Source organism: Sander lucioperca, chromosome 6 (assembly GCF_008315115.2).
Source record: "Sander lucioperca isolate FBNREF2018 chromosome 6, SLUC_FBN_1.2, whole genome shotgun sequence".
In the NCBI taxonomy this organism is placed as follows: domain Eukaryota; kingdom Metazoa; phylum Chordata; class Actinopteri; order Perciformes; family Percidae; genus Sander; species Sander lucioperca.
Genome location: NC_050178.1, coordinates 43,425,662 through 43,439,195, shown reverse-complemented (window position 1 = coordinate 43,439,195; position 13,534 = coordinate 43,425,662). Strand labels below are relative to the sequence as shown.

General features: G+C 41.7%; 1 protein-coding gene across 2 annotated transcripts in view; it reads right to left on the bottom strand.

Moving 5' to 3' along the window:
• Positions 1–13,534, bottom strand: part of acad9 (acyl-CoA dehydrogenase family, member 9) — a 28,712-nt gene that overhangs the window by 14,522 nt on the left and 656 nt on the right. The window contains exons 2-6 of one of the 2 annotated variants that reach the window (XM_031280111.1): positions 5,392–5,621; positions 3,058–3,151; positions 2,228–2,329; positions 1,166–1,272; positions 591–691 (exon numbers count right to left, since the gene is read on the bottom strand). In XM_031280111.1, coding sequence (XP_031135971.1) covers positions 591–691; positions 1,166–1,272; positions 2,228–2,329; positions 3,058–3,151; positions 5,392–5,574 — 587 coding nt within the window. In that variant the 5' untranslated portion in view covers positions 5,575–5,621. Of the gene's footprint in view, positions 1–590; positions 692–1,165; positions 1,273–2,227; positions 2,330–3,057; positions 3,152–5,391; positions 5,671–13,534 lie in introns of those variants that run through there. The other variant, XM_031280102.1, reaches the window with a different exon arrangement.

Genomic DNA, 13,534 nt, shown 5'->3' with positions numbered 1-13,534 from the left:
ACCCCCACGTTTTCTTACTGTATATCACAACACCTCGTCGTACTTTAGAAAACATACAGGATAAGGTCCAGGAATTTAGGACAGGGATACATGATAACCTATGTCGGATTGCAGGGACCCAGGTCCCATTCAGCCCAAGATGATTTGTTCTGGGAGACGGGTCCATCCTAAGCGGGATCCAGAGCTGGGTCCAGACTAGTTGAATGACGGGGGGCTGTCAATCCAGGGGTGGGCTTGTGAGATGGCTAGGGTGGCTGCTTTTGATTGGATGTCTACACTAGAAAATGGGCAAAGTAGCTGAACTTTCTGGAGGGCTCCTAGGAAGCTTTGTGCTGGGTAGAGACGTGTATGATGGGCTTATGGTGTCAGTTATACATATGTTTATTTGGTTTATGGTTTATTGTCTATTTTTGTTGAATGGTCTTGAATATTGTGGTTACTGTGTCATCTTTTCTTCATTTTGGTCTGGGTGGGTGGTGATGACGAATAAAACAAACATACAGGCCAGTCCAAATGGCAGAAAATGTCCTGCAGAGGGACACTGTAAACAAGATGTAAACAAGATGTAAATGAGATGTCAGTGCCTTTACCTTCCAGGCTCCGTCAGACAGAACGCTGCGATGTGTTCTCCTGAGGCCAGTTTGGGCAGATACTTCTGCTTCTGGGCTTCATTTCCTGCTATCAGAATCCCCTGAAACACCAAAACAGCTGTAAGCGTCGTAGTTGGCGTGGGTTGCTTTTCTCTTGAAGTTGAATCGGTTTTCACTTTTTGTTGCAGGCATTCAAAACAAATCGATTTTGCCGGACTGTCTGACGAGTGAATACAGACGCAGTGTGTGTGAATAAATGCTCAGCCAGCGCCTCACTAGAGCCTTCTTTACCTTTAACAAATGGCCTGAAAACGACACCAGGCTGCTGCAGTATAACGTTAACCATACAGACTTCTACAAACATCCCACTGCTTGCTTGTAACTCCACATTTCTGATGTATGACATAGATGGATGACATAGTGCTGCATTAACTAGCCAGCAGCAAGCAGATCAATACCGACAAAAGACCACAGTAAATTTCAGCCTGCATGCACGTTTAAAAAATAAAAAAATAAACACCCATCGAATGAATATTCGAATCCAGCCCTAGCTGTTACATCGTTTAGTTTTTTACCTTCAGCCCAATGGCCTGATGTGCAGCCAGCGTTACAGCAATAGAGCCATCTAATGAGGTGATCTCTGCCAGTCGTGCGTACATGGTGTTAGACAGTCCGAGACCCCCTGGGATAAACACAAAAATAAAGATTTCTGCCACTAAAACACAGTGGGACTATTACTGTACTCCTAACTTGAATGGGCATGTGAGAGAAATGGTTGCGGTGCCATTTTAAACTCAGGGCTGTGTATAAACTGTAGTGATGTACAGCGGTGGGAGAAGTATTCACATCCTTTACTTAATTAAAAGTCCTGCATTGAAAATATACTTAAGTAAAAGTACTGTATGTCAAGTATAATCAGGAAAACATACTTAAAGTGCTCATATTATGCTCATCTTCAGGTTCATAATTGTATTTAGAGGTTATATCAGGATATGTTTACATGGTTTAATTTTCAGAAAACACCATATTTTTGTTGTACTGCACATTGCTGCAGCTCCTCTTTTCACCCTGTGTGTTGAGCTCTCCGTTTTAGCTACAGAGTGAGACCTCTCACTGCTGTAACATCTTTGTTGGGAGTCGCACATGTGCAGTAGCTAGGTAAGGACTACTAGCCAGTCAGAAGCAGAGTATGAGGGCGTGCCATGCTAGCAGCTAGGCGAGCATTATAACGTGTGTTCCAAAGTGACCACGTTTGTCTCTGAAGTAAAGGCTGGACTACAATAGAGCTGTTTGGAGCAGTTTGTGAACAGTGTTTTCTGTTGGAGATGGTAAGTCCCTTTGGGGGGGACTTTGGGCTTTTTCACTTTGTAAACCTATAACATGCACAAAAAAAGATATACAACACAATAAAGGAAAGGGAAAAAGCCATGAAGCATAATATGAACACTTTAAAGTTTTAAGAGTAGAAGTACTCAGTGCAAAAACAGTACTAATCTATGAACTTGTTTGTGTAGGTGTAACCTGTTTTGATTGGTTTTAATTGTGTAATATCTACTTAGCAGACACTTGTTATAACTAGGCTAAGTTTTAAATCACAAACAGCTGGTGCAATAAGCTCCAGGTCACAATCATCTTACCGTACTCCTCAGGAACCATGATTCCAAACAGCCCGAGCTCCTTCAACCCATTCAAAGTCTCGGGAGGGATTTTGGCTTCTCGGTCAATCTTCGCTGAGTCAACTGAAATCACAGTAAACTGTCATTTACTGTCAATTCATCAAATTACATTGCAAGAGCAATATTCACGCATAAAAATGTAATCTATTCAGCATTTGCACTGCTACTTGGGCGGAGTGATTAGCGCAACACCTGAAAAGCACCGTTGTTACTCTCTGCTCCTCACCATGGGGCTTCTCAGGTGCAAATCACTCCGCCCAAGTAGCAGAAGTAGCAGTGCTTGGCCTTCTGAGAATATAGTTCCCAGTATGTATACGGTTAGAAGATGGCTGTTTCTCATGTGACCTTGTTATTTGTACACACTGTGACTATACAAATCACAACATGTAAATAGGAACATGTTGGCGTTATTTTGTCACTTATTGGGTGCAGTAGGCTAGTTGGAGCCGGTTACCTCCAGGATCTGTGCTAAGCTAGGCTAGTGGTGGGGGCGTCAGACAGAGTTACGACACGCCCGGAGATGAGAAGGGTATGTATGGACTTATCTAACTCTGGGGGATATGGGGAATAAGACAAAGTCCCAATAAGTCGGCGTGTTCGTTTAATCGACAGGTCAGCTTGAAGACAGGAAAGGGGAGAGAGAGTAAAAGGGCCGTGGGTCGGACTCGAACCCCCAGCTGCTGCGAAGGACTCAGCCTACACGGGGCGCATGCTCCACTGGGTGAGCTAGAGGTCGAACCAGCATTTGCAGTTTTATTTAACTCATGCATTCATCACATCTCCTTTCTCACCTTCCTCATTGAAGAATTTTTCCACGGGTGCAACAAGCTGGCTGATCTCCTCTGCTTCTTCATTTCCAATTTCTGGATAAGGGAAGACCTCAGCCTGGAGGACAAACGCACAATTTTAGATTATTATTATTATTTTTTTTAATCTCGAACAATCAACATACTTTAACACAAAGTTAAAACGCATATACAAATCAATACGATTCCATCAAAGAACGAAAAAAAGGATGAGTTTGAGAAGGAGCAGGCAGAAGCATAATGGTTATAAAATCCTGCCCCTACTTTACAATATCATATTATTACAGAATAAACAGATAGATATGCATATACAGCATACAAACATTGTAAGTCATACAATAACTTACACTGTGTGTACACCTCCATTAATATATTCAGTTCACCTTTCTGTAATGGTAAAGTATTTCTTTCTTGAATCTATTTTTGAACTGTATAATATTACGTCTCTGATAGGTTATTGATGGGCAAAAATGTTATCAATATCAAATTAAATCTACAGTAGAGCGTGTACTTTCTGAAGCCACTGTACTGTATGTCTGATGAAATGACTGTAGGGAAACCAGAAGAACCAAATCCATAGGCTGGCATATTCGGTGCTCTGCGGTAATTGACGGTTGAGGTCAAAATTTTACAATTGGGAATAGACCTATTTTTTCACGGCAGACATTTTGACATATCATAGTAGGAAAGGCACAGGTGTATTAGTGCATTCCTCCCTGCTCCACTCATCTGCACATGCTACCCCGAGCTGGTTTAAAATCGGTAAGGTCTCCCTTAAATCCAGAATTATACAACAGTGTTTTCCCTAGGGTTGTGGACGACTTAGGTGCGCGTATTTGGGCGGGGGGTTTAGGCGTCCTTCCTCAAGTAAATGTTACCTTTTTAATAGAAATGCAATTTCCCCCGTACATTTTGTGTCACTTTTTGGTAGTTTGCGTCTCTTTTTCACATAATTTCGGACCGTTATTATTACCATCGGTGTCTAAAACGTTGGAAAAGCTAAAGCAGATAATACATAACACTCAAAAAGTCAGCAGCAGTGGCAGCTAAAACGGTCCTGTCCTGATAGTAATGTCCTGAGGAGTGTCCCGAGACAGTCAGACACTGTCCTGGGACAGTCAGACACTGTCCTGTGACTCCCAGACACGGTCCTGTGACTCCATGACTGTCCCGGGACAGTCAGAAACTGTCCTGTACACTGTCCTGTGACTCCCATGACTGATGTTCTGACAGTCATGGAGTTACAGGACAGTGTCTGGGAGTCACAGGACAGTCATGGAGTCACAGGACAGTGTCTGACTGTCCCGGGACAGTCATGGAGTCACAGGACAGTGTCTGGGAGTCACAGGACAGTCATGGAGTCACAGGACAGTGTCTGACTGTCCCGGGACAGTCATGGAGTCACAGGACAGTGTCTGACTGTCCCGGGACAGTAATGGAGTCACAGGACAGTCATGGAGTCACAGGACAGTGTCTGGGAGTCACAGGACAGTCATGGAGTTACAGGACAGTGTCTGGGAGTCACAGGACAGTGTCTGACTGTCCCGGGACAGTCATGGAGTTACAGGACAGTGTCTGGGAGTCACAGGACAGTGTCTGACTGTCCCGGGACAGTCATGGAGTTACAGGACAGTGTCTGGGAGTCACAGGACAGTCATGGAGTTACAGGACAGTGTCTGGGAGTCACAGGACAGTCATGGAGTTACAGGACAGTGTCTGGGAGTCACAGGACAGTGTCTGACTGTCCCGGGACAGTCATGGAGTTACAGGACAGTGTCTGGGAGTCACAGGACAGTCATGGAGTTACAGGACAGTGTCTGGGAGTCACAGGACAGTGTCTGACTGTCCCGGGACAGTCATGGAGTTACAGGACAGTGTCTGGGAGTCACAGGACAGTCATGGAGTCACAGGACAGTGTCTGGGAGTCACAGGACAGTGTACAGGACAGTGTCTGACTGTCCCGGGACACTACTAACAGGACAGAACAGTTTTTGCTGCCACTGCTTCTCCAAAAAGCTTAAAGAAACTTCCCAAAGAAGTCCAACTGAGAAATCTTAATTAGTTACATTTATTCGGCTTGGGTGATGCCCCTAAACCCTTTAATGGCAGTATTAGTATTAGTATTAGTTTCTATGTCACTCAGTACCACTGAAGCCCCACCGTGTCTGTTGCCAGCAGACCCAGCACAGATAACTGGCTGGGTTGGATTTAACTAGCTAGCTACTACTACTACTAGTCACTGTTAGGCTAGCTAGCTAGGTAGCAAGCTAGGTAGCCTACCAGTGACAGTCATAGCTATAGAACAATGGTGACAGTTACCTTGTTGACCTGACCGAGGAACAAGTCCTTGGCGTAAGCCAGGTTTCTGGGGTGCGTTTTAAAGGACCTCCGCTGCCGAAGGTGAAGCACTTCTTTCCCAGCATGCCTCGCATTACCGGCGAGCAGCCGCTGTCCGATATGAACAGATTTAGACAAGACGACAAACCTGTTTACGTTCATCATTCTCGCAGCATAAACTCTAACGTTAGTCCATGGGTGTATTACATATACTACCACCAGGGACCTTTCACCCGTTTCTGTCGCACGCTAATGACGTAAACACACGGTTAAAGATATCTTCAAAGACCCTCGTAAACAGTAGGTTTCAGTTGACGAATATGAACAGACTGGCTCTAACGCTTTAAAAATGTCAACGTTTAATAGTAACATAGGTAAAGATATAAACACAAAATAACATAAGAAAAGTGAAAATACTCTGAACTTTACAGATAATGGACTTTACTTGACTAAGCTTTCCCTTTAAGTCCGTCATACCCTTATGAATTTAAGTTCTTGTCCTTGCTATTCATTTATTTTAAAATGTATTCTGAATATAGAATACTTCCAGCAAAATTGTACACAATACCAATGCAGAAATCGTGGTTTTTCCTGTGTTTCCCGGCTGTCTGTTTATGTCATGAATGCTCGCCTTGTTATTATGTTATTTCTGATAGCACCTGAACACAGCATAACAGCATAACAATGGTGCGAGGATACCACTAGGTGGCGCAATGTAGGCTATAACAAAGATCATACAGTCTATGCCTCCAACCCGTCTCTGGTACTGAGGACCAGAGCTCTCTCAAAACAGCAAATGTAGATACAACTTTATCATTACTAGTTAAACAGTTGTACATTTTGTATTCCCAACTTGTATACATTTTAAATATTCAAATATTTGTTCTTGTATTCATTTCTATCCTATTATTATTTCATGTATATTGTATGTATGTATATTGTATCCTAGTATTTTATGTATATTCTGTGCTGTGTGACTGACATTTTTGCTGCTGTAACACTGTAATTTCCCATTTTTGGGATCAATACATATCTATCTATCTATCTATCTATCTATCTATCTATCTGTCTATCTATCTATCTATCTATCTATCTATCTATCTATCTATCTATCTATCTGTCTATCTATCTATCTATCTATCTATCTATCTATCTATCTATCTATCTATCTATCTATCTGTCTATCTATCTATCTATCTATCTATCTATCTATCTATCTATCTATCTGTCTATCTATCTGTCTGTCTGTCTGTCTATCTATCTATCTATCTATCTATCTATCTATCTATCTATCTATCTATCTATCTATCTATCTATCTATCTGTCTAACTTTCAGCCACAAACAAATACATTAAAATGCTGCAAAAATAAAAAATAAAATAGATAGATAGAGATAGCTAGATGCTTTATTCATCCCGAGGGAAATTTTTGGCATCCAGTAGCTTAGACAACCATAACACAACAAACACATACACACATACAGTGCTCAGCATAAGTGAATACACCCATCTTAAAGTTGACTAAATGATGAATAAAAAAATCATCTTTTTGAAATTGATCTTAATGCCATTATTAAAAAAATGAGGAAAAATCCAACTTTTAAGGACACCAGTTTTCTTTGTGAATGAATAATGTATCGTAAATAAATAAATATTCTTCCTTAAAATACAGGGGGCATAAGTCAGTACACCCCTATGTTAAATTCCCATAGAGGCAGGCAGATTATTATTTTGAAAGGCCAGTTATTTCATGGATCCAGGATACTATGCATCCTGATAAAGTTCCCTTGGCCTTTGGAATTAAAATAGACCCACATCATCACAAAGAAAATTGGTGTCCTTAAAGATTGGATTTTTCCTCATTTTTTTAATTAAGGCATTAAGATCAATTTCCAAAAGATGATTTTTGTATTCCTCTTTTTAGTCAACTTTAAGATGGGTGTATTCACTTATGCTGAGCACTGTATATCTCACATACATAAAAATCACTCAGAAATTTAAAGAGTTAACTATTTGTGAAGTGATTACAAAGGTCTGGTACGGACTGACCATGTGATCCAATGACCATGATAAGGTGCTATGGTAGAGTGTGTGCAGTGGTGGTAGTGTAAAAAGTGAACAGTGCAGGGATTGAACAGTGCAATAGCTTATTATTAAATATTAACTATAAATATCAGGCTATCTATCTTCAAACAGAAATAAGAATGACTCACAGGGTCTATCACTGACGGTACAGCTCTATAATGCAAACTATTCTTTGCTGGCAGAGGAAATGAAGCCCTGTGCTCGCTCCATGCCTGCCGCATGATGACGTCGTCCGGCTGACACTGGATGTGGCCCTCAAAGCTGGGATCTATTTTTAGCTCCCAAGGACCGGACAGACAAACAGGGCAAAGTGTCACTCAGACCACCTGCCACAGGCAGCCAGGCATGTGGATTGTGCATGACTGAGAAGATAATTAGTGTAGGCCTAGATCTACTGCTGTTTTGACTTTGATCAGTAACTTCCCGAGCATTTTGTTTAGGTTAATACAGATGCCTCTGAAGGCCTTTGAATTGCTGGATAGCTTTTGGACAGGGCCGTATAGCTACTGACGACACAGATGTTTCCTCACTACATACCATAGACTGTAAATATTACAGTCAATGGTACATACCTGCCAACACTCCCGTTTTTCCCGGGTTTCTCCCTTTTTTTAGCCCTACCTCCCGGATAGGGTTTGGTACTGAAACCCGGTTCCACTATGGAACCGGTTCCTATGCAACCGGTAGGAATCGGACAGGATTAGAATGGAAATTTCGGTTCCTCATTTCGGTTCCACTTAATGTGTCGACTGAAATATTTTCCCTCTGTCGCTCCGAAATGGACATAAAAATATCCCCCTTTCTCTGTAGTCTACCGTTAGCTAGCTACCATAAATGTAGGCTACTTTTAAAATGCCATATTTTCCCTCTGGGCTCACCAAAATGGACGTAAAAGCATATTAACCATTCACTGCACGTGATCGCTAGTAAACATATTACACTTTTTCAAGAATCGGTTTAGGAATCGGAATCATTGTAAAAGTACCGGTTCGGCATCGGAATTGTAAAAATCAAAATGATACCCAACCCTACTCCCGGACCCCTCCCGGTTTGTTATTTCTCCGGGAAACTCCCGTAATCAGCGTGGCCCAAACTCCTTCATAAATAATCAGACCAATATGTTTGTCTAATGTTGACCAGTTGCCAGATCTTGTATGAAACGCATCCTATTCACACAATCCACTCACCATATACAATTTTTAACCCGTTTGTCACCTCAACCTGGCAACCTATAGCCCTCAACCTGGCAACCTATAACCCTCAACCTGGCAACCTATAACCCAGTTGCACAGTTGATCTCTGCGCAAGCTTCGTGGAAAGTTCAGACCCGAAAGAGCCGATAAAAATGGCAGGTGAAGGCAGTGTTCCCGCAAAGAAATCAAAATCTAGCTGAAAATTTCAACAGTGTTGGGCGCAACAATTTACATGCATCTTACAGAGTCATATCGACTACCCTCAGAGCTGTAATCGTACCTTAAAAGTTCGGCCCGAAAAGGACAGAGCCCGACAGAAATCAGCCTGAGCCCGACAAGTACATTTTGATTGACAGCTTTTTAAAAGCCCGAACCCATTTACAGCCCGACTGTAGCCTATAGGCCGTCTATCAGCAGTGATTAGAGTATCGGAGAATAGCGCGGACACACGCTTCACACCGCGAGCGGGCACACGCACCACTCGGCGGAAAAGGGAGAGAAAGAAAAAAGAGACTGCGCCGCACGCACACAGCTCTTTTGTCTTTCGTCAAGAATAAGTCATTTACACATTTTTTAACATTTAGTCATGACTAACGGAGGCTATCGGCCACTTGGAAGCTGGAACAAAGAAATAAAATAAGTCCTCCAGAAGCCAGTCTCCGTTTCACCTCCTCAGCATCCGTTTACACGCTAATTGAAACGCATCACCTGACCGCTCGTTTACCACGCAACCCGGAGCACAAGCCCGAGCCCGGCTAAAATGAACCCGTCGGGTTCGGGCAGAGATCTTCAGCTCTACCCTCATTGTTAAACCCTCACGTTGTCCTCGGGTCCAATTTGACCCGTTTTCAAAATTTCAAAATCAGAAATATGTTTTTTTTTTTTTTTTTTTTTAATAAGAGTTAACGAAAAATGAGATTGTTTCCATACAATGCTCTTCGCACGTACAATTCATGATCACTACTTTTACTGAATTTTGGATGTTTTATTCAAGTTTTAGCATTTCAAAAAAATTGAAATGGTTTCAAAACTGTATTCTGACTAAACTTTGACTCTTTGAAGTCTCTGATTATCCATCAACATACGTTCCTCTAATATTAGTCTAAATATTTCATAATTTATGCTTTTTTAACTCAAAAATTTGGTATAATTTCCTACAAATGAGGATAATTGTCCATGAATTCCAAAAATAAGTGTAAACCTAGTGGTAATAACTTGGTGTTAGTGGTGTTTGGTGGGTTAGAAAAGCATCAAAAATGTTAAAAAAAAAACAACAAAAGTGTTGAAGAAAGGGATATAAATGTCAGAAAAAGCGTCAAAAAGGTGTTCATTTTGGACATTACATTACAAGGAAATGCTTGCATGATGTATTTTGTAGCTCCTGAGGGAGCTTTGTCAAGTCTGAGGAAAACAAACAGACAACAAATGAGCCCTGAGACTACACCTGTACGACAGAAAGCACATAGGTTACAAACTGTGGCTGTGGACTTTCAAAGATTTACCAAGCAGGGAGGGTCTAACAAAAGACTGATTGCATTATGAAAAGGGTAGGGACCCCTTTAAGACCCGAGGAGGAGTTTTCATTCTACAGTTACACACAAATTACACATTGTGTAGGTTTCGGTGGCTATTAGTACATGTTTTTAGGTGCAATGTCTTTATTTTGACTGTTTTAGGCAATACATGAATGAATTGATACATACATTCTGTGTTTATACACCAGAATAGTCCTTGCAGTGTGACGAATGCTTTGAAACAGCATTTTGACCAACATAGAGATGAAATTGACAGAAAATAGAACTAATCAGTTAAGTGAATAAATTAGGGCTGCAACTAACAATTATTTTCATTATTAATTAATCTGATGATTGTTTTCTCGATTAGTTGTTTGTTCTATAAACTGTCAGAACTTGTTGAAAAATGTGGATCAGTGTTTCCCAAAGCCCAATCTGACGTCCTCAGATGTCTTGCTTTGTCCACAACTCAAAGATACTCAGTTTACTGTCACAGAGGAGAGAAGACACTAGAAAATATTCTCATTGAAGAAGCTGGAATCAGAGAATCCTTTAGTTTTTCTTTCCATAAAAATGACTCAAACCGATGAATCGATTATCAAAATATTGCCGATTAGAAGGCACGATCACCTCGACTTTTGGTTAGAAGGGCCCCACCCAAGGATTTAAGGCTGTGAACAGGCTTGTATGGGGTTAGCATTTCTTTAGTCTATGTCCATGACGTTCCACTTCCGGGATTGTTCAGGTGCCGCCGGAAATTCCACCGGACGTCCCTCATTTCGGCCAAATATCTGTTAGCGTTAACTGCTCCTCAGATCTCTGCAGGGTAAATCCAGACAGCTAGCTAGACTATCTGTCCAATCTGAGTTTTCTGTTGCACGACTAAAACTACTTTTGAACGTACACATGTTCCACCAAAAAGAAGTTCCTTCCAGAGGCTATTTTGCAGAGGCGCCATTGCTCCGTCCGGCGCTTAGCACCGCCCAAGATGGTTGTGATTGGTTTAAAGAAATGCCAATAAACCAGAGGACGTTTATCTCCCATCCCAGAATGCTGTGTGGACTAGCCAGACCCTCCTCCGCAGCGCTGTGGAGGAAGGTCTGGCAATGTGAGACTAGCATTTCTGTGATATACTTCCAGGTAGAAAAGCCTAGTACAGTCTTGGGACTCTAGCACCACATTTAGGTAGAACAGACTGGAGAAAGAATAAGAAGAAAATAAGAAGATATACTTTTTTATTAATCCCCAAGAGGAAATGTGTGGTTCAAATCAAATGTGCTTTGCAGACATACCCAGTCATTCAAGTGAGACCAAGAAGTTGCCTTCTTTGACAAAGTAGAGACACCCAGCTCAGGTTTTACAATATATTGTTTTATTTTGCGTTCTCAACATCATCACAGTACTAGTTTTACATCAATAAAGGGAGGGGGGGTGTCTACGTAGAAACAGAATGCATAATAAAGAGCATTCCTCCCTTTCCGTTTGACTTCAAAATGGGCTGTGAGTGTGAGAGAACAGGAGCGTCTCAGGAAACAAGTCAGACGCCGTGGTAACTGTGTAACAGTTGGCCGTTCGTCTGGAGATCCTAAGATAATTCAGTCCGGTCAGAGGCCGAGAGAAGCAGTCGATGATTATGTAAATATCAGAGGGGGAGCAGGAATGCACCTTCAATGACATTCTAGTAGTAATAATAATAATTATAATAATAACAATAATTTACAGACTATTTACATATGTTTTTCTCATTCTTTACTACCCACCCACCCACCCTTAAAATGTTTCCCCCCTTCCAAAACCTCTCCATCAAGTTACATTAGATTTCCCCCCAGATGGATTTGCTATTTACACTCAGCAGTAGACTGCCATGTCATGTGAAAAGCATGCCGGAGTAGAATGACACAACGGTAAATAAAAAGACACGCTAGTGGGCCAGAAATCATCTACATGTAAACAAGCATCAGTCAGAGAAATCAGAGCTACATCAAAAGTTTAGGCTAGCCAAGCCCGCTGCTCAATAGAATAACACTTAAAAAAAAGAGAGAGAGAGAGAGAGAGAGGGAGAGAGAGAGAGAGGGAGAGAGAGAGAGAGGGAGAGAAAGAGAGAGAAAAGAAACAGTAGGCATCAATGGCATGCAACAAAGCACCTCACACGGCATCTGGACAGGTTTTTACGTCTGATCAGTCGTCTAAAGGAACTGGTGCGCTGTGACTGAAATCCTTCTGATTCGACATAATTCTGGGAAGCATCAATATTTAATAAAGCTAGGTTTCTTCTTGGCCTGTGTTTGCACCATTATTCCGTAATATAACAACTAGTTAGTAGTCAGACTTTGGTCTGAAGACAGAAGTCGCGATTGGTCAACTGTGGGGTTGTGCTGGGACCGTTTCATTTGGTCCCCAATTTATTTGGTATAAATATGATTTAAAATGTAATGAGCATGCAATATTGGCACTTTTCTAACTCCATATTACCTAAATTAAACCTGGATTAAATGCTGTATACTTGACAGATCAGAGTCAAATATTAGATTTTAGACTAGTTTACAGTACATAAAGCCTGCTGAATACATTTTGGATCATAACTAATATTTTAATGGTACCACTGTCTAATAATAAGTCACCCTTCAGAGAGGGTTTATAGGCGGTAACTAACGGCTTCAATAATGGTTTATAAATACTTAAGTAATGCATTATACATCTGTAATAAACTATTGATAAGAAGAACATTTGGGTTGTCAGGTTGGGAAAAATCTCTTTGGGACGTTTTTATCCTCCTCCAGCAACATATCCCCCAGATTTCTTTAGCAGAGGTGGAAAAACGTAGACGGGGTAAACCCAGCCCTATCTGCCGGTGATTTAATTTCTCCCTGCAGCTCAGGCTGGAAACCTGTACATTAGTCTGTCCTGCTTCCAGGAACCAATCACAAACTGGCTTATCCACCCGGCGCGCTATTGGCGGCTTTACCACGATGACGATAGAGAAGCGACCAAGCAGCTTCTTGTTTACATTCAACATGACGGCCACCGAAGAGCAGCAACCCGTTGATGTCGCTGTCGCTGCTACGTCACCTGGATCGTTGGTCTGATTGGTTGAAGGACTATCCAATTGCGTATAGAGTTATTTGAACTATGCCCGTTGATCCCGCCTCTTGTGCAGTAGAAAATACAGAGCAGACTCCCCAGACTAATGTTCAATCTTAAAAGATTGAGCTTGGTCTGGTGATAGCCTGACTAGGAAAAAACGGGTTTTATGCTTCTTGCGTTCAGCGTGGTTGGGGCAATGTGGATAGCAATGTGACGCAGCTGCAGCCTTTGCGTGGGCCTAGTTTGCAGT